The 26,897-nt window shown below is 39.2% G+C and overlaps 1 protein-coding gene across 4 annotated transcripts in view; it reads right to left on the reverse strand.

Annotated features, from left to right (window-relative positions):
- Window positions 1-3,671: 3,671 nt before the first annotated feature.
- GOLGA4 (golgin A4) overlaps window positions 3,672-26,897 on the reverse strand; it is a 97,046-nt gene continuing 73,820 nt past the window's right edge. For 3 of the 4 annotated variants that reach the window (XM_066245687.1, XM_066245684.1, XM_066245688.1), the window contains 8 exons: window positions 26,134-26,247; window positions 23,970-23,990; window positions 23,360-23,428; window positions 20,461-20,536; window positions 16,645-16,748; window positions 11,566-11,652; window positions 7,116-7,177; window positions 3,672-3,985 (listed from right to left, as the gene is read on the reverse strand). In XM_066245687.1, the coding sequence (XP_066101784.1) occupies window positions 7,148-7,177; window positions 11,566-11,652; window positions 16,645-16,748; window positions 20,461-20,536; window positions 23,360-23,428; window positions 23,970-23,990; window positions 26,134-26,247 (501 nt within the window). In that variant the 3' untranslated portion in view covers window positions 3,672-3,985; window positions 7,116-7,147. The remainder of the gene's footprint in view (window positions 3,986-7,115; window positions 7,178-11,565; window positions 11,653-16,644; window positions 16,749-20,460; window positions 20,537-23,359; window positions 23,429-23,969; window positions 23,991-26,133; window positions 26,248-26,897) is intronic. The other variant, XM_066245686.1, reaches the window with a different exon arrangement.

The following is a 26,897-nucleotide window of genomic DNA, read 5'->3' on the forward strand; positions in this document are numbered from 1 at the left end:
CCTAGAATCAAAGGTTCCTAGCTCACCAGACTTATTCACCTCTGTTCCCCATCTTCTCTCTGCACAAACTCTGCACAAACTGGCTTCTCTTTCAGCACTGCACCATCTTGGCTGCTTCTCCTGGCCTCCTCCACATGGCCGAGAGGAGAAGCAGCCAAAATGGCAGAATGTTAAAGGAGAAGCCAGTTTGTGCAGAGTTTGTGCAGAGAGAAGGAGATGGGGAACAGAGGTGAATAAGGCTGGTGAGCTAGAAACCTTTGATTCTAGGAAACTCGGATAAGTCAGTGGCTTTGTGAGCACTTAATGAGTGGGTTTTGGAGCCCAGTGTGTTTTTACCTGGCCACCGGGTGCAAGCTAGGATTAAAGGTAATGGCCCACCAGTTCTTGGCTCCGTTGTTTCATTACCGTCTGTCCGAATCCAATGCAAACCTGCACGGGTCAGGCAGCTGTGATGGTGGCCGTGGCTACTGGCTTTACAAGGATTATCTTTTTAACTATATATCCTCCAAATCATCCTCAATGAGCCCAAATTTCTTTCAGAATCAGAAAGAAAACACAGGTCTTCTCTGCTTGTTTGATTCTTTGGAGGTAAAGAAAAACTTCATTCTGACACAGCCCTTTTGCCTCGGGCCTCTCCTCCCAACGGCTGTGGAGGGTGGAGAAGCCCCACTGAGCCCTCCCGCCTCTGGGCCCTCCCACAGGAAGGCAGGGCACCCTTGGCCTCTGTGCACCACTTCCTCCACCTGCAGGACTTTTTGTATCCAGCGAATTTTTGCAAAAAAGGTAAGCAGAAAATCTTAAGTGAGGGTCCAGTCCTTTAACTTAGGAATGCCTACTTTAACAATTTTCAAATTGCTATGAATTGTTTGCATCGCTCCAAAAATTAATGGTAAAACCTAACCCCCAAGGTGATGGCACTAGGAGGTGAGGTCTTTTCGGAAGTGATTAGGTCATGAGGGTGGAGCCCTCCTGAATAGGATGTGTCCTTATAAAAAAAGGGGCCAAGAAAGCTCCTTTGCCTACCCCTTCCATATGTGAATGAAGTGACAGACGTCTTTGAACCAGGAAGCAGGCCCTCACCAGACACTAAATCTGCTGACACTGGGATCTTGGGACTTCTCAATCCCCGGAACTATGAGAAATAAATGTTTGTTGTTTCTGAGACCCAGTTGCTGGTATTTTTGTTATAGCAGCCTGCATGGACTAAGACACAAGTCAACAAGGTAGTTCTCTACCCAAATTCACATGCATCTGACCTGAACAAAGTGACCATACAATTAATTCCTATTGCTAAAAGCTTGCTAAAGTAATATCTTTAAGTGAAAGTCTTGTTTCTTGGCAATAAATTTACTATGTCAACCTTTTTCTATGCCCTGGTCACAAGGTCTTGGAGAGCCTTGGTTCATGACCCAGGGTCTGGGTGTCAGTGATGGGATCACAGTTCTCTCTGTGGCCTTGGACCAAACGTCAGCCACCACAAACCTCAGTGTCTTTGTTTTCAATTAAAAATCAGAGTGGAGGACCTGACCAGTGGTGGTGCAGTGGATGAAGTGTCGACCTGGAATGCTGGGGTCACCGGTTCGAAGCCCCAGGCTTGCCTGGTCAAGGCACATATGGGAGGTGATGCTTCCTGCTCCTCCCCCCTTCTCTCTCTCTCTCTCTCTCTCTCTCTCTCCTCTCTAAAATTAATAAATAAAATATTAAAAAAAATCAGAGTGAAAGGCAAAGCATTCAGCAGGCTGTAACCTCTGATGCAAATGTGTCCTGTAAGTATTGTTGGGAAAATTCCGTCAATCAAGGACAGTTAGAGGGGATCTTCAAGAAAAGGTCCCAGACAGACCTCAGACCCCAACACTGAGCACAATGTAAGGCTTTGCTCTGTTTGCTGGGACAAGTAACAATGAGAGAATGTCACCACTATTCTTAACCATGCCTGCACTGAAGAAAAACGAGCAACTCCTGTTCACTCCTCTCCCAACTCCGCGTTAAAAATCCAGCTTGTGCTCTTTCTCAGGGGCTGGAAAACCACAGCCTGTGGGCCAAGTCCAGCCTGCCAACTGCTTTTATAAATAAAGTTTTATTGGAACACAGCTATGCCCATTCATTATGTATTATATGTGACAGTTTTTGTACTGTCATGATAGAGGTGAGAGGTTGTCACTGAAACTCTATGGCCTATAAAGACAAAAATGTTTACTATCATCTGGCCCTTTATAAAAAAAATGTTTGCTGATCCTTTTGATTTGCTTGTCTCAAGAAATCAGGGAGAAACTGCTGTAAGTTGTATATGGATTTTACAAGAGTCTACATCACCCGACCAGACGGTGGTGCAGTGGATAGAGTGTCAGACTGGGATGTGGAGGACCCAGGTTCGAGACCCCGAGGTCACCAGCTTGAGCATAGGCTCATCTGGTTTGAGCAAAGCTCACCAGCTTGGACCCAAGGTCGCTGGCTCTAGCAAGGGGTTACTCAGTCTGCTGAAGGCCCACAGTCAAGGCACATATGAGAAAGCAATCAATGAACAACTAAGGTGTCGCAATGAAATACTGATGATTGATGCTTCTCATCTCTCTCCATTCCTGTCTGTCTGTCCCTATCTATCCCTCTCTCTGACTCTCTCTCTGTCTCTGTAAAAAAAAAAAAAAAGAGTCTACATCTACCCTAAGAAAAGATATAAAAAGAGTAGGTAGTTAGGTAGTTATGTCTTTTGTCAGAAATTCTTTAGTGGGACAAAATTTTGCTACTTAAGAGAAAGGTAAAGACCCTCTTCCCTGCTGGAATAGTAGCCCTCAAAGGAGTCAACTGTGGGCTGCAGGAAGACCCCCTGGGCATCCACCCTGAGCCCCCGAGTCCCCGAGCTCCCCACTCTTTATCACAATAGAATACACCAGCAACACTAGGTCCACACTCTCTGGAAACTGATTCCACCTTGAGGAGATGTTGGATAACACTTCAATACTGAATATTTTATTTGCTAGAATATAAAGAGTGTGCAATACCCTCTGAACAGTTCCCAACTTTTGGTGCCCAGAAAGTTCTGTAAAACCTCACAGCATGGTCTACTCCACCAGAAAGAGAAGGTGTCTCCCAGTTGGCAGAAGCCTGGAGCACACTATGATGTATGTCTTGTTTCCATATGTCTAACTTAGTCATGCTCATTTTGAACATAAAAAAAAAAAACCTTCCCAAATACTCATCTTGACAGATAGTTAATTCACTATATTTGCCCAGATAGAAAATAAATTCTTAACTGTTTTGAAATAGATTTCAACATAGAAAAAAGTACAATCAGCAAATTTTATATAGTAAATAAACTTTATTTATCTGTTCTTCCGCGATGACATTGCCAACAGTCACAGATTTGCATACAATCGTTATGTATCGACTATTTACAATTTACAGTAGTATTATTTCCTCTGAAAAATATAAGTACAAAAGCTAAGTAAACAATGAGGTACTGCTGTTTGGATTGATCATATGTCATAACTTAACTAGTCTTTAGTAAATATTCAACAAGTCAATCTGGATCAGATAGTCAATTAAAGGCTCTAATTTTTCAGAAAAAATTCCACTAAGTTTCACCTCAAAATGTATTGCACAAGTCTTTTTTTAAAAAGTCACTCTAAAAATAAATAGAAAAGAGGCAAGCAGTTCTTTTAAAAGAGGGACAAAAAGAATGGGAGAAAGAAACATTATGAGCTCATAAATCAGGTGAAGTTATTCAAAAATTTTTAAACAACATAAAACTCTTCCCAACAAAGAAAAGACAAAGAAAAAGAGAAAAACTATCACCATTTCTCCACCAATCCAACCTATTTTAAAGGCTGTCTGCACTGCGTCCGAGAGCCGGGGTCAGTGTCCTGGTCCTCTGGCTGCGCGGAGGGCCCCGGACAGCAGCTGGCTTCTCAGGGACCACGACGGACAGCTCCCCGCCTTGACCGCCATCCCTCTGCCCCTTTCTTCACGATGAAGAGCGAAACCACGGCTGCAAGAGATAAAGGCAAACAGGATAAAGGAAAAAAAAACCTTCAAAGACAACTTATTGGGAGATTAGTCGATTCAAGTTAAAATTAAATTATATTCTATGGCCTGGGGATTGAAGTAGAGATATTCTAAGTATTAAATCCTACAGAAATCTTCTAAAAAATAATCCATGTCCTTGGAATGATCTGACCTAGCGCTAGGAGGCCTGAAAACCAGTCTTTGTGAGTGACACCGAATCTGCAACCCCTCACCATGTAGGGAATGCTGCCGAGTCATAACTGGGAGAGCCAGGCGCACAGCGCTGGCCTGGGGGACTCTCTCTAGGAGGCAGCAGTGCAGACTGACGCAAAGAGAAGGCGCCCCTCCCTCTCCCTGCTGTGTGGATGTCCTCACACGATTCTCCGGGCTGTGCGCATGGCAGGGAGGACCAACAGCGTTGTGGTGTGGAAAGCTATGCCTCATCTAAAATTAACACGCTTAATTTTAAACACATAAAATGTTGTGAGAAATGGTGCTAAACCTTCCTAATAAGGTTTCTCTGATTACAATGCTAAGGTCAAGTATGAGGTTAAAAACAAAAGCCATTAAAATAATCACCTTGAATAAGCTTAAGTAATAGAGACAAACTTTCATATATTTAGTGGAAAGAGAAAGTTTTATAGTCTTCTCAATTTGTAAATGAACAATATAGTCCACTACTTATGATGCACCTCCAATAGTATATTACTTATAAAATTAGCTCAACAATTATGTTGGCCCTAAAAATCTAGATGAGATGAGAAAAAACCCGAGCTTGCGCTGTTGCGGGAGGAAGCTCACGCATGACTCGATAATGCTGAGCAATGTCCATGTCATGGAACACAAAGAGAGTGGGGAGAAGTTTCCTGATTTAAAGGAGAGACTAGAAAAACGTGACAATAAACTGCAATGTGCAATCTTTGTTTTTTTTGTTTTGTTTTGTTTTGTGTTTTTTTTTTTCTTTCATTTTTCTGAAGCTGGAAACAGGGAGAGACAGTCAGACAGACTCCCGCATGCGCCCGACCGGGATCCACCCAGCACGCCCACCAGGGGCGACACTCTGCCCACCAGGGGGCGATGCTCTGCCCATCCTGGGCGTCGCCATGTTGCGACCAGAGCCACTCTAGCGCCTGAGGCAGAGGCCACAGAGCCATCCCCAGCGCCCGGGCCATCTTTGCTCCAATGGAGCCTTGGCTGCGGGAGGGGAAGAGAGAGACAGAGAGGAAAGCGCGGCGGAGGGGTGGAGAAGCAAATGGGCGCTTCTCCTGTGTGCCCTGGCCGGGAATCGAACCCGGGTCCTCCGCACGCTAGGCCGACGCTCTACCGCTGAGCCAACCGGCCAGGGCAATGTGCAATCTTTGAATGGATCTTGGAATTTGAAAAAATTATGAAAGTCATTCCTTGGAAAACTGAAAAAAATGTAAATATTTAATATATACTGGATAACAGTTTTATGTTAGTATTAAATATCTTTTTAAATTTTTTTTTTATTTATTCATTTTAGAGAGGAGAGGGAGAGACAGAGAGAGAGAGAGAGAGAGAGGAGAGACAGAGAGAGAGAGAGAGAGAGAGAGAGAGAGAGGAAAGAGACAGGGGGGAGGAGCTGGAAGCATCAATTCCCATATGTGCCTTGATCAGGCAAGCCCAGGGTTTCGAACCGGCGACCTCAGCATTTCCAGGTCGACGCTTTATCCACTGCGCCACCACAGGTCAGGCACAGTATTAAATATCTTGAGAGAGATTATGAGTATGTAGAAAAAGCTCTTGTTCTTAAAGATATTTGCTAGCATAGTCTGTTAGCAAGCAACTGTCAAATGTCACAGATGGAAATACACTCGGAGAGAAAAAGCAAGAGAGAGCAAAAGTGAAAAAAATTTGGCAAAATGTTAATAACTGGTGGATACAGGTAAGGGTATATAAGTGTTTATTGTACCATTTTTCTAATTTTTAGTTTAAATTTCTCAAACTAAAAGTTGAGGAGACAATCAACTACTCAGTGAATAGAAATGCTACATAGCAATCACTTCCAGTGATTATGACATTTAAATGCAATAATATAACAAGCTTGGTGTGATATTTATATTATTAAAAAAGAAAAATTTAAGACTTACTGAGTTAGATATGGGATTTACATGATTGAAGATAATTATAGGTAATTACTAAAAAAAGTTAATGGATATATATTAAAATCAAAATAAGACTCAAATGTAGGCATAAAGGATTTTTAAAGCTAAAGTTTTTTAAAATGCTACATGTATATGCATTTTAAACCTTGATAATGTTAGCTGAATAGTTGCCAAATTAACAATCGCAGAAAATCTTTAATTATAATTCAGCTCTAATTAATTGTGATCCAGGTTATTTGTGATTTGTGAAAATGAACCCTAAATTTTAGGAGGTGCTAAATCAAGCTAACCACATGAATAATATGTGGAGGGCTTTGGAGGGGTGCATAAAAAGTAAAAACAGTCAACTGCTTTGAAATATTTTAGGTGCCTCTGTTGTAATACTATGTTAATTAGAAATGGCCACCTTCAATTAAAGCAAGCTGCCTAAGGGTCTCCTCAGAACAATTGCCTTATTTTATTAAACTGTATGATTCCAGAAGTAATAAAACTGCATTTATTTTTAAATCAACTTTACTAGTTTTCATTTATCTCAGAGTATCCTCAACTCTGAAGTGCTTTACTTTTAAAATCTGGCTTTGTGAAATATATCACTTCACTTTTACCTAGAAAACGATTTTTCATTTCTCTCTCAAAATCTTTATTGACTTCACTGAACATTCTTAGGAAATAAAAAACTAAAAAGAATATAAAATACATAAATACTTTTTTGCATTCTTTAACAAAATTTCAAAGAGCAATTATGAAACTCAAGTACTATTTAAAGAACTAAAATTTCCTAAAACTATATAATCTTACAGATGGTGATGATTATTAATCACTATATAGTATTACTCTATAGAACTGAATTAACAGAAAATACATATATTAACCCATAGCAAAATCATATATTAAACAAAAAAGCAAAAGAATTCCAGCAAAATGGTTAGTATCATGCAATACATTTGATTTTTGCACAGAAGACACAAGACATGATTCTTCACTCACCACATGTTAACTAAGCACAGACTGATGGTTACTCAGAAGATACCACTGCGAGGTGAAGCGTACTACAAAGCCAGGAAGAGAAAAAGCTTAATGGGTTAGTTGTAAGACAATATAACACATAGACTATATGTGTGTATGAACTTCAAAGGATTAAACAGACTGTACTAAAATATTCCTTAAATTTTCCCAAATTAAGGAAGTATAGGCAAAGTATAAGGAATCTATAATACCTCCCTCCTATCCCAAGTAAACATAACATATGATGTAGCGGAAATTTTACTTATAACTTAACTTAAAAATTTAAACCGCATAATTAAAGATGTACTTCACACTTTAAGTACATATTTATATGTACTCAATTAGAGTATGATTATTTTCTTTATAAAAAGATTTATTTCATAATTCCATTAAAGTACACATTTAAATTTGATTTATATAATCTCAACTGCCCATCAAGAGGCTATGAGGAAATACTGATGAATATGACTACAGTGTATCTATATGTCACAGTGTCATTCCTAAAATATGCCAGTTTTATCACTGAATAAATAGTTCTCTTGTAATTCAACAGTACATCAGGAATGGAATGATGATCCACTCAAAATTTCCATTCAAAGAAACCCAATTTCAGATTCAGTTTTTAATTCAGCAACCTTCTTTTTTTTTTTTTTTTTTTTTTTTTTTTTTTACAGAGGCAGAGATAGACAGGGACAGACAGACAGGAACAGAGAGAGATGAGAAGCATCAATCATCAGTTTCTCGTTGCGCATTGTGACTTCTTAGTTGTTCATTGATTGCTTTCTCACATGTGCCTTGACCGTGGGCCTTCAGCAGACCGAGTAACCCCTTGCTGGAGCCAGCGACCTTGGGTCCAAGCTGGCGAGCTCTTTGCTCAAGCCAGATGAGCCCGCGCGCGACCTCGGAGTCTCGAACCTGGGTACTTCCGCATCCCAGTCCGATGCTCTATCCACTGCGCCACCGCCTGGTCAGGCCAGCAACCTTCTTAAATAAAGTCTATGTCCTGTTTTAGGATGGTCGTAAGCCAAGATTATTAATTAGCTTCCTGGTTTGTTTTAAAACAGTATCAGCAAAAAAAGGTGTTGTTCTATAAAATCTGAGTCTATTCTTGATAATGTGACCAATCTCAGAAATATAATTCTGTTTGTTATACTAAATATGAAGTTAGTAAAAAAGCAGCAAAATCAAAAGGCAAACTAGAAAATAATATCTGCAACACACACAACACAATAATAATAATAATAATAATAATATCATCATATTGGAAAACTTATAAAATATAGGTATATGGATGTTCCCACATCTATGCTCATAAATGCTGAATAATGGGAAACCACCTGAGTGCCTATGATAGGAAATGGTGAACTAAGCTGTAGCACAGCCATACAATTTGGTGAACTAAAGTGTAGGACGTCCATACAATCAGACAATCAGCCATCAGAAAGAATGAGGTAGATCTATTTGCAATGAGGTAGCATAATATAAAAATATAGTAAGTGAAAAAAGCTGCTACATACTCTCATTTTTATAAAAGAAAATCATTAAATGATAAAGGAATAATTATTAACATATTAATAAAGCTTAGAAAACCTGGGGATATTCCCCACACAATTAACAAAGTCAATCTTGGCACGGTGGAAACAGTTGGGAGGCTGAAGATAATAAAAACCTCCCTTCCTATGTTTGTTTCTGAATTGTTTGCAATGTATTTTGACAATGATCACTTATTACATAATTATTTTTTAAAAATCAAGAGTCAAAACTATTTCTAAGATAACAAATCCGCGGTGTGGTATCTGTCGCTATGCACCACCATGCATGTTTCCTGAATCCACCTCGCATGCACCTACTGAGACCATACAGAGAGAGCTAAGACTCCCCTGGAAAAGAAGCGATTTGAGCCTAACAATGTGCAAAAGTTTTTATGATTTCATTAATTCAGAGGAGATTTTTAAAATTCCACACAAAGGGAGAGCTGTGAGAAACATTAACTGAAGAACAAGACTGGTCCAGGGAAGCACTAAGCAAGAACTCGACACAAAACGAAGGCTCAGCGCGAAAGCAAAGCCAAAACAGAGTCAACAGAAGGTCAGTTTCTAAAATGACTAAAGCGGATGGGGAAAGAAAATGAGCCAACCTTTTCATCAAGGGAAGAAAATTTTCTTTTAATGGAGTCATCAAGAACATAGCATCTACACTAACTATGTCACTAAGTTCGCCAGCACTCTAGGGAGAAAAATGTATTTGTAGAAATACTTTTTAAAAGAAATTTCCATATAACAAAAGAACCTCTCAATTCCAAGAGATGACTTAGCAGTTGCTTAAAATAAACTTTCTATAATACTGTATGTCAACTATACTTTACTAATGAATAAACAAACTTTCTTAATGAAGTTATCCGAAATAACAAATGACATTCTCCTTTAAAAAAATCTGATGGTGTACTTCTAGGGCAATTTTACTCAGCAAAAAAACAATTGGACAAGCCAAAGACACTTTGTATTCACTCAAATGTCCAGTCTACTCTGACCAACTAACCTACCTAATCCACCACAAAATGAAATAAGAGGCACAACAAGCTAAAAGCCGAGAAGAGGAAAACAGTTGTTCTAGGGAAGTGGCCCTCTGCTTCTCCACCGCTCTGAGAAGCAGAGGTCACTTCTCCTGTGTGCCCTGACTGGGAATCGAACCCGGGACATCCACACGCCAGGGCCCCAATATTTACTTTTAATTAAACTTAAAAAAAATCCACAACTTTTCTGTCTGCTTTAAAAAGTTGTACATGATTCACTATTTACGTATATCAATTCAATTATCAATAGTTTCCCTCCAGACAAAGCAAACTGCGACTGCATGTGCACACGGATGGGACGAGGAGAAATGTTTCTAACACGCTGCCAAGCAGTGACCGAGGAGAAGTCTTTTCTGCAGAGCCTGTCCTGACCAAATGGAGCCCAACAGCACCAGGAGAGTGTGCCACGCTCCAACAGTAAGATGATAAAGAGTCCGTGGGAGAATGAACAAAGATAGTGAACTGTTTATATACCATGTAAAAATATTTTCTTAAACTGGGCCATAATGAGAGAATCACGTCAACAGCTCTACCAGTACTGGAGTTCTTTATTTTCAGAGACACAGTTGTTTTGCTCAGTGAAGAGAAAAACTTCTACTTTGTGACTACATGAGTATAGAATTAGCTATTCACTAAAAATTTTACTAACGTTCTCTGTTCATAAAGGACATTATAGTGACATACTTCTTTATCAAAAATATTTATAATCACAAATAACTACAGAGGTATAGCAATGCTTTTCAAGCCACTAGATATCAAAGAGGAATGAGTGCTACACACAAACACACACGCGCGCGCGCACACACACACACACACACACACACGTGCGCGCAAGCGCAAGCAGAAACCAGGGAGTCCGAATGTGCCCAAGGTACCGGGCTGCCATCAGGACTGCGCCTGCACACTGGGTCAGAGGAAAGGAACTTTGTGCAGAGCTGGGAAGTGTTAGGGCTACTTTGCCTGGAAGGGAAAGCCTGCCACCTTCTAGCTATCACCAGAGTTTGGGCTTAGTTCTAAGACACATTCACAGTTTGTCTAAGTAAGACGGGATGCTTTGGGAGGTAACAACTTATTGGCTTAGTCCTTACTGGAGCAGGCAAACTCAACACTAAGGAGATCTTTTCGTGCTTCAGAGAGGAGAGAAGAGAGGAGCAATACTGAGACCGTGAACTAGGTAAGGAGCTAGGGGAGGCCGTGGAGGTACTGCAGGCTAATTGTAAGAAAGGAAAAGGCAGCAGGAAGAAAGCCAGGGGCAACACAAGACTTCACACTTTCACTCTGCTTAGAACGGCTCTTCTGAAGTCCTGGTTCAGAGCAAGAAGTTAGGTACAGAGAATTTTGTGTAATTTATGAAGTGTGTGTTTCATTTTAATCACTGCTGACTTCACACAAAAGTTTATAATAGTTCAGTTATCTACATTTCCTTGTAGAGTATGTCAAAAGTTCAAAAATGTTTAAATTTTTCACTCAGAATTATTGTATAGTTGAATATCAATCAAGTAGAATAAAAAAAAACTGTAATCTCTGAAACACCAGGATATATGTACTGGATATACCAGAATCAATCTTTTCTAACCTTTCCATATATAGCCCAAATTCTAGAAATCCCACATAGTGCACATGGGTGTCCCCCTCACATATGCTGTGAAATAAGACTATTTTTTCCTCGAGGACACCCATTCATATCTGCCCGAAGCTAAACTTTATTTATGTGGATTCACTCTCATTTGTCAGGCTACAGTATAACAAAAACTTTAAATTTTACATTTCTTTTACCAACTCAAAGTTTTGTAAATAACCCAGAATATAAATAGAAAAGATAAAGTCATCTTCTACCCGTAACATACTTTTAAAGCTTACCGTTGGTCGATCACCTTCTCTTTCCAAAATTTTCTGAGTCTGATCATCAGGGAACTTCAGTACAGTGGTTATGACTTTTGCCATGGTCTGCAAGAGAAACAAGAGGCGATCACCGACAGACGCCAGAGCTTCAGTCCTGACCCGTTCTGACGTGCTGCTGGTGAGATTCTTTAGTGCGCTGGATGGAAGCCACAACCAAAGAAGTATGATGTGAAGGTATCAGTCAAGGAAGTAACAGCCAACACTCGAACTTTAATTTAAAAGGACTCCTCACAATGTCTGATTGATATTATTTCAAGAAGATGTATTTACAATAGCATGAAGCTATATAAAGTTCTAATCCTCTTGGCCCCTTTGTCTTATTAAGATGAACCTTACTCATTTATTTTATAAGGCTTTTTATTTGTAGAAATCTCTAAAGTAAGTGATGTATTTGCAAAACATAGCCTCTAAATAATCAGAATTAGATACCCCCCATTCGGCTTTCTCTGAATCACATCATATATCTCGTACACATGGGCTACTGCATGAACATGAACATGCTCAGTAGGCACTTTCAGACATGCAGCACATCAACCTCACAGAAATACAAATTACATCTTAAATAAACACAAGATGTTTTGTTTGGTAGAAAACATGATGACTCAAACATTACACATGGTGGCTTGCAAAACAAGATAAAAAATTGTGCAGATCTAAATAAATATACCGTAAGTCAGACTGTCACTCCTAAGCTCGTGGAAAATTCTCCTCAAGGGTTGAAATTCCCTATTTTGTATCAAGATGAGATGTTTTGAGGGAAACAGAGGAAAGAAGATACCACTTGTGAAATAAGTAGGACAACAAATTTAGAGCTTACATACAAATTCAGGTGCTGGTGCTCTCCCAAGGGTTTCTACAGAGAGGGAGGACACCCAGACAGCCGACTCGAACACTCCTTGTGTGCATCGTGGGGGGTGGGGACAGGGGACAGACCAGAGAAGGTCACTGAGGAAAAGATGACACAATAGAGCTGACCAAAACTTTGGAAACTCACACCATTAGGAAAAAAGGTATAATTATTTCCAGGAAGAAAAGAAACTAATGCTTTTAAAATTCCTATTACGTGCTAAGCCTAGGCAAGGCACTTTACATATTTCTGATACTAGATATAGGTCAACTAATAACAGAAACCCCAACCTGGCAGGATTTTCATTTCAATCCTCTTCTTTCTTTTCCTTTTGTGCCTCTGCCATCTTCTGATCAAAATGGTACCATTGACAACAACTGCCCTTGGGGCCCCAAAGGCACCCCACAGAACACCCCATGGAAACCCTCCCCCTCCCCTGAACTGCTGGGCTGAGGTCTAGCACCGGAGCGCATGTGGCCTGAGCTGACGGCAGGGACGCGAAGCACTGCCTGTCAGTGACTTCTTCTGAACCTTTGGGGCAATCCCAAATGTTTTCTGGTCTATCTATGAATGCTGCTTTTAGGAAACAACAAAAATCAAAAATTCAGGAATTTATAATTATAAGAATTTCTTTAATTCCAATAAGCTTCTAAAGTTCAAAGAACCCAAAAGGTCCATTTATACTCACTATGAAACCACATATGCAAGGACACACAAGCATGTCTGTCAAAACAAAAAACAAAGAAGAACTGTAGCTAGTATCTGTTCACGTTTCTGGACAATGATAAATGGGAAAGCCGGCACTTTCACCAGTTTGCAGCTGACTGCCCAGTAAAGACTTACAGCTCTTCCCGGGCATGCCAGAGAACACCTTACTGGGGAAGGCAGCTCCCTGCCACACCCTGGAAAGAACCAGACCGCCTACTCTCTACACACTCTCCTCGGGCCCTGGAGTCAGGGAAAGGGCAACCAGCGCCTGGCCCAGAAGTGAACTCTGCTGCCAGGCTCGCTTCAGGGAGAGGCTTTAGCAAAAGTGAGGGTGTAGAAACAATGGCTACTGTAAAGAAGAACAGGCTGAATTTTAGTACAAATAATAACACAAAGGATCAAATCCCAAGAAAAAGAGAGTGCAAGAACAGAAGAAAGAAGGGGCCTTATTTAACTTCATACTATAAGAATGTGCGTCCTACATGTGGCCTTAAAAAAATCGTCTGCCTCATAAAATTAAATACACTGTGTGCAAAGGCAGATGAAGAAACACAGGTGGGGTGACACACAGACCCTGCGAGACAGGAAACAACTGCAGACGAAGATCGAATTGCAGAGGCCACAATAGATCTCTGGCTCATTCTAAAGCCATAATCTGGTCTCCATTTCAAATTCTTTATTAATGTGTAAAAATTGGACAAGTCAGCAAAACATACGTCTAAAAACAGCTCTGATCTTGTCCACCCCGACTCAGAACCCTGCAGGCTACAGCAGCCCCGGGTGAAACTGAACACCCCCAGGCCCCGCCCACTGCAGCCCTGCGCAGGCGCCCCCACCTCACAGACCCAGGGTTTCAGTTGGACCAGACTGCATGTCTTCCGAAACCCACACCAAATTTCCGGCCTTGACCTTCTGTCTGGGCTTTCCCTCCTATCTGAGCTCATCTATCAGAATCTAAGCCCCTATTTTAAGTCCAACAGACACACATGCTTCTCCATGGTGTCTTCCCTGACCTTCCCACAAGTAAACATGAAGACTCGTGCTTATCTTGACAGCATCACATGATGCTCACCTGAGAACAGCGCCCCTTCCCTTCTATAGACAGATCCTGGCTTACAATGTTACGACTTAAATGATTCTTCAACTTTAAGACGGTGTGAAAGCAATATGCTTAATAAATAACATGAAATATTCAACGCTTGATTATGTAACAGGCTTGTGATGATTTTGCCCAACTACAGGCTAATGTAAATGCTCTGAGCACGTTTAAGGTAGCTAGACACAGCTATGATGTTCAGTAGCTTAGGTAGTATCTTTTTTTTTTTTTAAATAAATTTTTATTAATGGTAATGGGATGACATTAATAAATCAGGGTACATATATTCAAAGAAAACATGTCTAGGTTATTTTGTCATCAAATTATGTTGCAAACCCCTCGCCCAAAGTCAGATTGTCCTCCGTCACCCTCTATCTAGTTCTCTGTGCCCCTCCCCCTCCCCTTAGGTAGTATCTTAACTGCATTTTTGAAGATATTTTCAGCTTGCGATGGGTTAACAGGAAGTAACCCCACCGAAAGTCAAGGAGCATCTGTATATGGTAAACTCCTTAAAGTTAGGATGGTGTCAAATTTCATCGCCCTGTCGACCCTGGTGATAAACAAAAGGCCACAGGTAATAAGTGCTCAATAAATATACTGTAAATTAAATGGAAAATCTGCTACCAATTTTCAATATTTACCTGTAAAATGTGACTTCAGAATGACAGACTACTCATCATTTTTAATGACTAGAAAAACACACTGCAGGGTGAAGATGAAAACCAGAGAGAGCCCTCAACAGGGACCCCAGCCAGGTGCTAGATGGGTCTCCTATGCCTCGAGGACATCCCTTTCAGCTGTCTCCCAAGTTGCATCCTAAAACTCACTGCAAAGCCCTGAAAACACTAGCTTACACCCAGCTGGACTGGCACTGCCCAGAATCCATCATTTGTTTCTGCTGGGTCTCTCTTCGGAGGACGTGACTCTAGAGATCTCATCCCACACACACTCACAACCTCCGGAAGAAACAAGTCGAGGTAGTCAGCCTCTTCATTTCGCAGACCAAGAACAGGTTAAGTAATTTGTTTGCAACAACACAGGAATCATAGTTTTAGATTCACAAATGAAACAAAGTAGCAAAGTTTTGAGAGGCTATTTTTTAAAAGGCCCTTTCACCTTCCCTGCAATAACAAGGTAACAAACTATTGTATTATTCACTTCACCTCAAACACAGGCTGCTACCCAATAAAGACTTAATAAGCGAAAGTTATATTTCATTAGCTTTGTTTTAAACAGATAAGGAAAAAATTTGTTTTAGTTATCCTTTGAATTAAAAAAATGTCCTTCGGAAACAAAGACACTGAATCACTGTGATTTAATAGGTTCCTCTTGTGATACATGTTCAGGATCACACTAATTATTACTTTAATTTGAAACTACTTGATACAATGAAATGAGATTTCTACAGATTTGAAGGACTCAAATGACTTCTAGCCTGATAACTCCTAGTGTTTGGTTGAATCTATAATCCATAAATTCATAATATTCTTTTAAGATATTTTTCTTATGCTCTTACTATTCAGATTTTAAATATATTTCATATCAATCCCTGAACTGGCTTAGCAACCTATGACTCGGTAAACCCCACAGACCCATAAATTAAAACATGGATTGCTTCTACAAATGGAAAACTCGTTATCCCATTTTCAGCCAAGGTATACAGACAACGTAAAAGTTCACGTAGGTAAAAACTTCAAACAGTATCAGAAACAGTCATTGCTTTAAATGGAAAGTTTTGTTTGAGGAAAGATTCATGATTTTCCCTAAGTGCATTCAATTCAATTCAAGATATATTTACCAAAAGTCCAACCTAAGGCTCTTTTAAAAGCACTGTAAGGGATATAAATAAGAATAAGACAAGACTCTAGACTCAAGGACCTTCCAATACATTTAACATTCTAAAAAACAAATTAGCCAAGTCTTATCATTCTTCTGATGTGGTCATTCCTTGAGTGAGGGAATGATTTTCTTACAGTGACTAATATAAAATATTTCTAAATATCCCTAAGTTGTCATTCTTAATTATGACCATTTCCAATATGTCCACACTATCCTGAAGCCTCCAGGACAATGAGATCTATCATCCTAACTTTAGGGTCTAAAGGCAAAAATAAAAATAGCCACATGCTTCACAAAGTATTAAGTTAATGACATTTTAAATTTTAGTATTTAGCAACAGGACTTTTAAAATTAATATTTTATCAATGCAAGCAATATAAGCAAAATCTCACTGACTTCTGTCAATTAAAAGCAAGGACACAGGTACCTACTATGAGCACATATAGTCTGTTAATAGTAGACATACGGAATCAACATGAATATTAAAAAGGGGACATATTTCCTTTAAAGTTAAGCTAAATGCCAAATCACCAGACTTGATTTATACCTTAGTCTCACGACCCATCATATACTCAAAAAGCACTTTTCGCAAATACTCAAACTCGGTAGGTTCTCCAAAGAGTGAGACATCAGTATGGTGCAAATTGCCACCTGTCAAATAAAAAACACATCGAGTTGTAAAGATAAAACTAGATACACTATTTATTGCTTAGAAAATAGACAAACTAAAAACCAACTGAACAAAGATACGCATCATTCTTGTATTAATTATACTAAATTGCATGGTTCTGTATTGTATATACACAAAGCATTCTGACGGGCATTCTTCCCTTGTAAGAGAAAACAAGAATTATTATAGCAATCTTATTTCTCACATTTTTTCTTCCTCTTCTTCTTCCTCCTTCTGGCAGGACAATTTTAAAAGATTATACTTAGGAAATACAAAAATTCCTTAACTGGTTTTCTCTCTTAAATATTATGCATTGGCTTCAGATAGTCTACAATTACTAAAATTAACAATTATTTTTATTTTATTAAGACTTTAGCATCTCAGGCTAGTATTCTAGTTTTTCTAGTATTTCAAACCTAGAAGCACTAAGTTTAAATCAAGTTTTCTTTTTTTTTTAAATCAAGTTTTCAAAATTGTTTTTGAACACAGGATAAATAAAATAACTTGAAAATGCATGAAATATTAATGTCATTATAATGGTTTTCAAAGATTCTGATTCAACATCTTAAAAAGACTATAATAAAAAAGTTATAGTTTATCTAGTAAGTTCTATTTCAATCTAAAATTAAAGACTATATTTACAGTTTAGATATATGAAGTCACACTATGACAAACCTTAATCTGAATAATTTCATAATCATGTATTATGTGAAGTCTATACTTGCATCAACTTCCAGTAGTATGGCACACTGGGTAATCTGAAAAGCCCTCTGCTTTTAAGAAACATCTAAATGCTGTGTAAAAACATTCTAAGACCATAAGAAATCCCAAAAGGGGTAGAGAAACACAGGAAAATAAAACCACAGAATTAATGTGGAGGCAAACGGGAATCTGGGGATGCCGAGACAGTAAAAGCACATATTGAGAGTTTTTGTCAAGAAACCAGAGCCTAGGCTTTGGGCCCCTGCAGGGGAAACTGTGCTTATGCTGGTGATAAGCGTGGTTACTGTGGGGAAAGAACAGAGAGAAGACTTAAGAGCAGCACAGGAGGCTCAGAGGCACTACAGTGTTCCAGGTGGCAGAGTCAGGGTGTTAACTAGTCTTCATACTTGATGTGTACATTGCAAGTATTTATGTGTTTGAAATCCTTCATTTTTAAAAAGTATATATTTTTGAAAGACCCAATTCACTCAAATCACACTTTGCAAATACAGAGCACCAAAAACTAAATAACGATAACACTCTTATTTTCTCTTCGAAAAATACTTGTGTTTCATCCCTCGAGATCAGAGATTTTCAAACTTTTTCAACTCATGACACTAATTAATACTACAATTCTGTGACACATAAAAACAATATGTTTTTTGCCAATCTCACACACACAAAAATAGATATAATTTTGATTCATTCATAGAGAATGGCTATTGTTGTGTTAGCTGTTGTCATTTTTAAAATTTGACAACCTAAGGGAAAAGAAGTCAGTGTCCCTGGTTAAACAGTAAGATACTGCATGTCTTAAAATCCCTGCGCACAACAGTGGGCCTCACAGCACAGGGGAAAATCGCTGCTCCCGACTGCCAGAAAACGCGAGAGTTTGCGATGTTTTTTCACTTGTCAGAAAGTAACTGATTTTATTGTTTTAAACATTAGATTACTTATTTATAGACATTTTCCTGGAGAAGCAATTAATATTTTTCCTGCATGGTGGGTGCTCATTTTACTCTTGCTCTTTAAGGCAGCAGCATGAAGAGATTAATGTGCATATTGAACCAGATGATTTGAGTTGCTGACAGGATTAAATGAGCAGATACACAAAAATGTATTTCATAATAGTGCTTGGCACTTAGTACGTGTTGTTTACTAAATAAGTAATGTATGATCATTTTACAATCTAAAACTGAGAATAAAAGAAAATTATGTAGGAAATTTTTAAGTTGAAACCACCAAAAAGAATCAATACTATTTCGATGCACCGCTGAGCACTGATTCGGCAATTAAGGATCACTCACATATGCTGACTGAGCTGTGGCAAATGATCTTTGTAGCAGGAGTCCTCTCTGTAATGAGCCATAGGAAACCTCCGAATGCTTTTTGAAAAGCATTTTGGAAAGAATCCAAAGCAAGTCCTTATTTAATTTAATTAAAAATTGTGTGGTAGTATCTTTTCTGTTATTTCATAGTAATAAGCGCTTTCAAAAATACAAAAAAAAAAAATGCAAAATGGCTTAGCTTCAGGCCCTAGTTCCTCCCACGAAAAAACAGAAAGGTTTACATAACGTGTAGCAAAATAAAACTATCCTTAATGCAGTGAGGCAGTAAAGCTGAGAATGGTAGTTTGTTACGAGTGTTCAATGAAGATTATCTCAAGGGAAGAACTACATATAGACTCAAGCTCAAGTTTTAAAACACTTTGTCAGTAGCTTTCATTATTTAAAGTGAGAATGTTTCCAACTTATCCTTCCCCAACTTGAATCTAAAAATACATACAAAATTATCTTCTCTTTAAATCCTGGTTTCAAATTTAGCAATTTTATCATTATTGTAATAGTAAAAAAAAAAAGAAGCATGTGAAATACATAACTGTGTGTGCATGAGTGTGTGTAGCAGATTATATAAACTCTTGCACACATACAGGAGAGTCTGAAAAAATATACATAAATTGTCAACTAGGTCCATTTGGAGAATGGAGAATAAGGTGGGAACCTGCAGTTTCACTTACACACTGCAGCATTATTTAATTTTTTTTTTTTTGTATTTTTCTGAAGCTGGAAACGGGGAAGTAGTCAGACAGACTCCCGCATGCGCCCGACCGGGATCCACCCAGCATGCCCACCAGGGGGCGATGCTCTGCCCATCTGGGGCGTCGCTCTGCCACAATCAGAGCCATTCTAGTGCCTGAGGCAGAGGCCACAGAGCCATCCTCAGCGCTCGGACAAACTTTGCTCCAGTGGAGCCTCGGCTGCGGGAGGAGAAGAGAGAGACAGAGAGGAAGGAGAGGGAGAGGGGTGGAGAAGCAGATGGGCGCTTCTCCTGTGTGCCCTGGCCGGGAATCGAACCCGGGACTCCTGCACGCCAGACTGACGCTCTACCACTGAGCCAACCGGCCAGGACCTTAAAATTTTAAACAACAGAAATTCATTAATTTTGTTTGAAATGACTACCATTCTTTCCTTAAAACCAGCTGTTATTGGTGAATCACAAAGGTAAATATATTCATTGTAAAGAATTAGATTAGCAAAGACAAAAATAAAAATCACCCATAAATCTATCAATAAGATAAACATGACTGATTGGCTCAGTGGTAGAGCGTCACCCTGGCATGTGGATGTCCTGGATTTTATTCCTGGTCAGGGCACACAGGAGAGGTGACTTCCATCCCTCTCCCTTCCCCTTCTCACTTTCTCTCCCTCTCTTCACCTTCCGCAGCCATGGCTCAATTGGTTTGAGTGCACTGGCCCCAAGTGCTGAGGATGGCTCCATGAAGCCTCTGCCTTAGGTGCTAAAAATAGCTCAGTTGTAAGCATGGCCCCAGATAAGCACAGCATCGGCCCTAAATGGGGGTTGCCACATGGATCCCAGTTGGGTTGCCTGTGGTAGTCAATCTATCTCCCCACCTCTCACTTGGAAAAGAAGGAAAAAAAAGAGAGAGAGAGAGATAACCATGGACAACATCATATAAGAGATCGTTCTTACCTTTGTAAGGTGTCCCCACAGTTGTTGCATATACATTATTTTCATATTTCTTCAAACGGTCTTCTAAATTGTGAATCTAAAAATAATAAATATTTAAATCGTATCATAAAATTCACATGGAGACCGTATGTTTAAAAAAAAAAAGATTGTTGTAACCACTAGATATTTTAATGCTGAAAACAGCATGTTGGCAAATAAAATTAATACAAATGGTTTCTTAGGTAACCAAAGAAAGAATATATAAACTAAACTGTAACAAAAGTGAAACTTTTGTGCCTCAAAGGGCGTCATCAAGAAAGTAAAAAGGCAATGTACAGAATGGGAGAAAATATTTGCAAAGCATATAACTGATAAGAGTCTACTATCCAAAATATATAAAGAACACTTAAAACTCAAAAACCTAAAAACAAATAACCCAACTAAAATATGGGCTAAGGCCTGACCTGTGGTAGTGCAGTGAATAAAATGTCGACCTGGAACACTGACATCACCGGTTCGAAACCCCAGGCTTGCGTGGTCAAGGCACATATGGGAGTTAAGGTTTCCTGCTCCTCCCCCTCTTCTTTCTCTTCCTCCCCCCTCTCCCCTCTCTAAAATGAGTAAATAAAGTCTTTTTTTAAAAAAGGGCTAAGGATTTGAATAGACATTGCTTCAAAGAAGCTATACAAGCAGATATAAAATGCTCAACATCATCACTCATTAGGAAAATCCCTATTAAAACCGTAACAAAGTACCACTTCATATTAGGAGGGCTATAATCACAAAACTTGTTGATGAGTGCATAGCATAGAGAAATTAGGATCTTTATACTTCTTTGGCAGGCATATAAAATGATGCCACTATGTGAAACAGTTTGGTCATTTCTCAAAATGTTCATCACACTATTCCCATATGATCTAGCAATTCCACTCCTGGGAATATACCCTAAAGAACTGTAAACAGGTATTCAAATAAAAACTGTACATAATGTTCCTAGCCGCACTCTTCACAACAGGTAGAAACAACCCAAATGTCCATCAACTGATGAATGGATAAAGAAAATGTGGTCTACAGCCACACAATGAAACATGACTCAGCCATAGAAAGGAATGTAGTACCAATACGTGCTACAGCATGGATGAATCTTAAAAACATCATGGTCAATGAAAGAATCCCGATAAAAAGGATTATGTAGTATATGATTCTATTTATATTAAATAACCAATACAGGCAACATAGACCCAGAAAGCAGATTAGCGGTTGCTAGGGGCTAGGGGGAGAAGGTAAAGAAGAGTGATTGCTCAATGGATATGAGTTTCCTTTTGGGGTAATAAAATGTTCTGGAACTAGATAATGGTGACAATTTCACAACACTGTGAATAAAGTAAATGTCAATGAATTGCATGGTTTTAAAAATGGTTCAAATGGTTAATTTTGTTATATGTAGTTTACCACCACAAAAATAACTGATACAATATGTATTATGTTAGAACAATTGAAGATTTGAGACGGTAAATAAGAGAATTTTAAAGCAGTAACCTTGGGAATAGATGAGAAAAGATGCACCACTGAGAACCAGAAAAAAATAAAGTAACACTGGGACTTAGTACACAGTACTCGAATAACGTTGTTTCAGTCCATTTCGTCCTGTTATAACACTGACGAGGGACAAAAATCAATTCCTGGCCAGGGCCACTGTCTGTGTGGAGTTGGCATATTCTCTCCACGTCTATGTGTGGGTTTCCTAAGGGTACTTAGTTTTCCTTCCACATCCCAAAGATGTGCACATTAGGTGAAATGGCATGTCTACACTGTCCTGGCATGGTGAGTGTGGGTGTGTGTGAGTGGCCCTACGATGGCAGGGCGAAGGGGTCCTACCCACGGAGGGTTCCTGCGCTGGGCCCTGAGCTGCCAGGAGAGGCTCCGGCCACTCATGACCCTGAGCTGGAAGAATAAGGTTGAAAAAGAATTCTCTTACTTCTTTTTATTAACCTTTCCTAAATGTTTATATAGCTCACATTTATCTCAATTTTTACTATTACAAGTGTTCTGGGTCTTTATATAGAAGTTTGGTAATATTTTTGTGACCAGAAATATGCTGTAGGAACTTAACTCTTATTTATATTAATCAGTCTATGGTAAAATTGGTTTCATTATATGTTGTTTTGCTTAAAGTTGCTGTTTTCAAGAACCCATCAAAAATATTAAGTGAGAACTTGCTGTACTTATCTTTATGAATTTCTTTAAAAAACTATTACGAAAATTTTCAAACATACTCAATACAGAAAGTATAGCACAATTAACATGCCTATATCCATCCATTAGCTAGTTTCAACAATTATCAAGATTTTTATATATTTGAAACTTAAGAAAACTGGAATATCCCTGGAGATTCAGCCTTCAAACTTAGCCTGCTGCCCTGCCTCACTATTCCTCCAGAAAAAGATTACTGAAGATCACGCATCACAGAAACACATATACTGGTGTTCGATGTCTGTGTGTCCTTCTGTCCTTCTGCGTGTGCACACATGGTCCAATTGAAATCAAATTACTGGACGACACGTGGACAAGTCATATTTATTAAGTCAAGATAATTCAACTACTAAAAAAAAGTAGTAAAAGATTGATGTCAATATATTTTCCCTCTGATAAAAGCAAAGATAACTTTTTAAAAACTTAAGTTATTACAAATTAAACAAACACAAACTGTTATCCAAAATGTTAAGCATTAGAAATAACATGCAAATGTTCTTGTTTAAGTGCAGGTAATCACAAATTGAAAGAGATCCTCTATAAATGTAAAACAAAATTGCAAAGCCAACTATTAAATCCGTTCTTTTTTAGTTAAGTGAGGTCCAAGTACGTACTCACGTAAATTAAACAAGGTAGTTAAAATAAAAGGCACCCATCAGACCCATACCTGTTCTCTGAACTCCTGTTCTTTCAACTTTGAATCACTGATCAGAGTCGTCTTCTGTGCTAGTTGTGTCTGAAAGAACAAAACGTCAGGTCCCAAGGGCATGTGGGTTTCATCACCGGACACTTTTCTGCACTGCTTGGGAATTTTTAAAAATAAAAGTCTCGGTCCTGGCTAGTTAGCTCAGTGGTAGAGCGTTGGCCTGGCATCAGGTTCAATTCCCAGTCAGGGCACACAGGAGAGGTAACCATCTGCTTCTCCACCCCTTCTTCTTCCCCTTCTCTCTCTCTTCCTCTCTCTCCTTTCCCTTCTCAATTGGTTCAAGCATGTTGGCCTGGGGGCTGAGGATGGCCCTATGGAGCCTCTGCCTCGGGTACTAAAAATAGCTCAGTTGCCAGCCTGACACGAGATGGGCAGGGCATCAGCTCTAGATGGGGGTTGCCAAGGTAGATCCTAGTTGGGCACATGAGAAAGTCTATCTTCGCCTCCTCTCACTTGGAATGAAGGGGAAAAAATAATAAATAAAATAGTCTCTTTATGTTTTAACTTAAAACACAGAATGCTCCTAAAAATGCACTACTATCATTCAAATTCAATGAAGATTTTATCTTACCTGTAGCTCCATAATTGTTACCTGAAAATAGAAAAGAAAAAAAAGCGTATACAATAAAATTTTTATGAAAAAATAAAATGGAGTAATATGAAATTATTACAAGGAAATGAGAAATCAGTGGTATAGTCTTAGGAGTGGTCAGACCTGAGATGTGACAACTTTAAATATTTGCTTTTAAACCTGGTCTCTTTTGTTATATAAACTATTATGTAAATATACACACACATAGGTAAACACACACACACAAAAAAACCACCTGGAAGGTCACTCACCAAACTTCTAACACTGATTATCACTTGGCAGGGAGGTGCCCACCAGGGAGGGTTGTGTATGTGTGTGTGTGTGTGTATTTCTGTATTTTATATTGTTTGCATAATTTATAAAAATTAAACATATTAACATCTATTTAAAGCTTATAGGCCCTTTAAGGAAACCTCTAAATGACTACTTATGGGAATCCACTCTGAGCTATAATCACAAATTATTTTTCATTCAATTGAACACTGATACACAATTCGAGATTTCACAGAAACAACAAAATACTCCTGGGAAGAAAAAGATAAAAATTCATGAAGAATAGAAGGTATTTCTTAGAGTAGGAATAAAAATTAAGAATATTTTCTGTCCCTTCTTAAGACACAAGGCAAAGGATTCAGAACACCTAATACTAATTTCATAATCTTTCAGTACTCCACGACATCCCAACATAGATCCAGATGTCACTATATATGACATTAACACTTATTTTGATATCAAGGAGAACACGTTAGACAGTGAAATACATGTATTCTTCTCATAGGAGGTAATACTTTATAGTACCTGCTATTCACATCCTGACCAAACGGCAAAAATAAATAAAATAAATAATAAAAAATGAAAACAACGGAACTTAGTAGCTATTAAAGAAACAGAGAAAAGTTCACACAGCTGGCTCAGTCTTAGTAACTAAAAGATAGGTACCAACTGGCACAGCTTAGCAAAGCGTTTTATAAAGGCCTCTTGTCTCCATTTTGAGAAAGCGATCTGTGCATTTGGTGCTGGAAAACTGCTATCTGGTAAGTGACATTCTGCAATGAATGCTCTGGACCTCTCAGGAGCAGACACAAACAGTGCCCACCTACCTTCCCAGGCTCTCATGAGAATGCAATGAAAAGCCTATCCCGGATGAGGGAGATTGTCTCGGGAAGTAAAGGCACATTGGTCGGCGTCTCAAACTGAGGCCCGCATGTCCTGCAGGTGTGCACTTGTTGGGGAGCACAGCGGGACAGGAAGCCACACGGTAAACATGGCTTACCTTTCAGAGCATCAACTTTAAAGATTGGGATAATAAAAATGCCTAGAAACACAGTGCCTGATCACTCTGAAGTCAGTCCAAGTTCTCAGAATAACCCATTACATTTGTGTCTGACCCATTAACTAGGGAGAAAAAAGGAATTGTTTTTCTTAAAGGTATATAACTAAGAACATTCCTATGTGACTACAAATAAGGCTATATTATCGAGTGGCATATAAAATTTACATGTTCTTTTTGGGAGTATGTGTGAAAGAGACAGAGAGACAGGAAGGGAGAAAGATGAGAAGCATCATTGCAGCACCTTAGTTGGTCATTGATTGCTTTCTCATATGTGCCTTTAGTGGGGGCCACAGCAGGCCGAGTGACCCCTTGCTCAAGCCAGTGAACCTGGGTTCAAGCCAGTGAGCTGTGCTCAAACCAGAGGAGCCCACGCTCAAGCCGGTGACCTTGGGGCTTCAAACCTGGGTCCTCCGCGTCCCAGTCTGATGCTCTATCCACTGCGCCACTGCCTGGTCAGGCTTACATGAATTTTTAATACAAACATCTAAAACTATAACCCTTCCTGTGGGCCATTTTAGCTCTGCATCAGGGCTATGAGGTTCCCTTTCTTCTGCGGGTCTTTCCACAGAAAAGGCTGGAAGCACTAGTACACAGAAATGTCTAGGCTTTGTTTGACTCTGGCAGATTGGGTAATAATTATGTGAGCTTGAACATTTCATTTAACCTCTTTGAATCTTAGTTCCTTTCCCTATAAAATGAAGGCAAGGTTTTTGTCAGGATTGAACGACACCATGTTGGTAAGCAAGTCAAGTGCTGTAAAGGAAATGACGATGTTTTCAGAAACATGGCGCCCCGTCCAGCTCCTCTTACTTTACTGTCGCCGGGGTTCTCTTCCTGCTGCTGCCTTTGCTCATATTTCTTCTGAAGCTCCTCAAGTTGAGTCTGTAGGTCCATAACTTTTGCAGTCATTTCCTCTTCACGAGCCTTTAGAATAACATATAAAAATGTGTTAACAAGCATATCAGAAAGAACACAGTAGAGAGAAAACACAATACAGAGGAAACAATGTACTCTGCAGGACAGACAAGCACCTAACATTTCCTGAGTCAGCATCTGTGCTAAAAGAACATTTGGAATTGGAATAGTGATCAAATCTAAGTCGTGAAGACAGGACAAGTGTCTGCTGAGTAAGAGTTTAAACACTGGAAACAGGTATCTGATTTAACAAACGCTGACTTGCCAGTCTCAAAAACAAACAAAGATAGGGTCACCAGGGCACAAAATAAGGCAATGGACCACCATGGGACACGTAGAAAATCTAATTTTAAATACCACTTGTTGTGACGTTAGACCATCTGAAAAAGAACCAACCCCTCCTCTCAACATATGCAAAGCTGGGATCTCCTTCGTACCTCCCACTGAGGCACACTTAACCTAGCCCCTACCCCAAAACACCATCAACCAGGAACTGTGGTAAGTACATTACTGCCTGCAGTCTTGGTTCTGTTTTTATTCTACCATCGTATATCCTGTGTGGATGTCTTTGTCAATGTGGCTTACTTAGTCTTGTTTGAAAGGACCATCTCTTAGCCACTTAGTCAGTTAGGCAAGATTTGACTGTATGACAATTAGTT

The sequence above is a fragment of the Saccopteryx bilineata genome, chromosome 10 (genome assembly GCF_036850765.1).
Source record: "Saccopteryx bilineata isolate mSacBil1 chromosome 10, mSacBil1_pri_phased_curated, whole genome shotgun sequence".
In the NCBI taxonomy this organism is placed as follows: Eukaryota; Metazoa; Chordata; class Mammalia; order Chiroptera; family Emballonuridae; genus Saccopteryx; species Saccopteryx bilineata.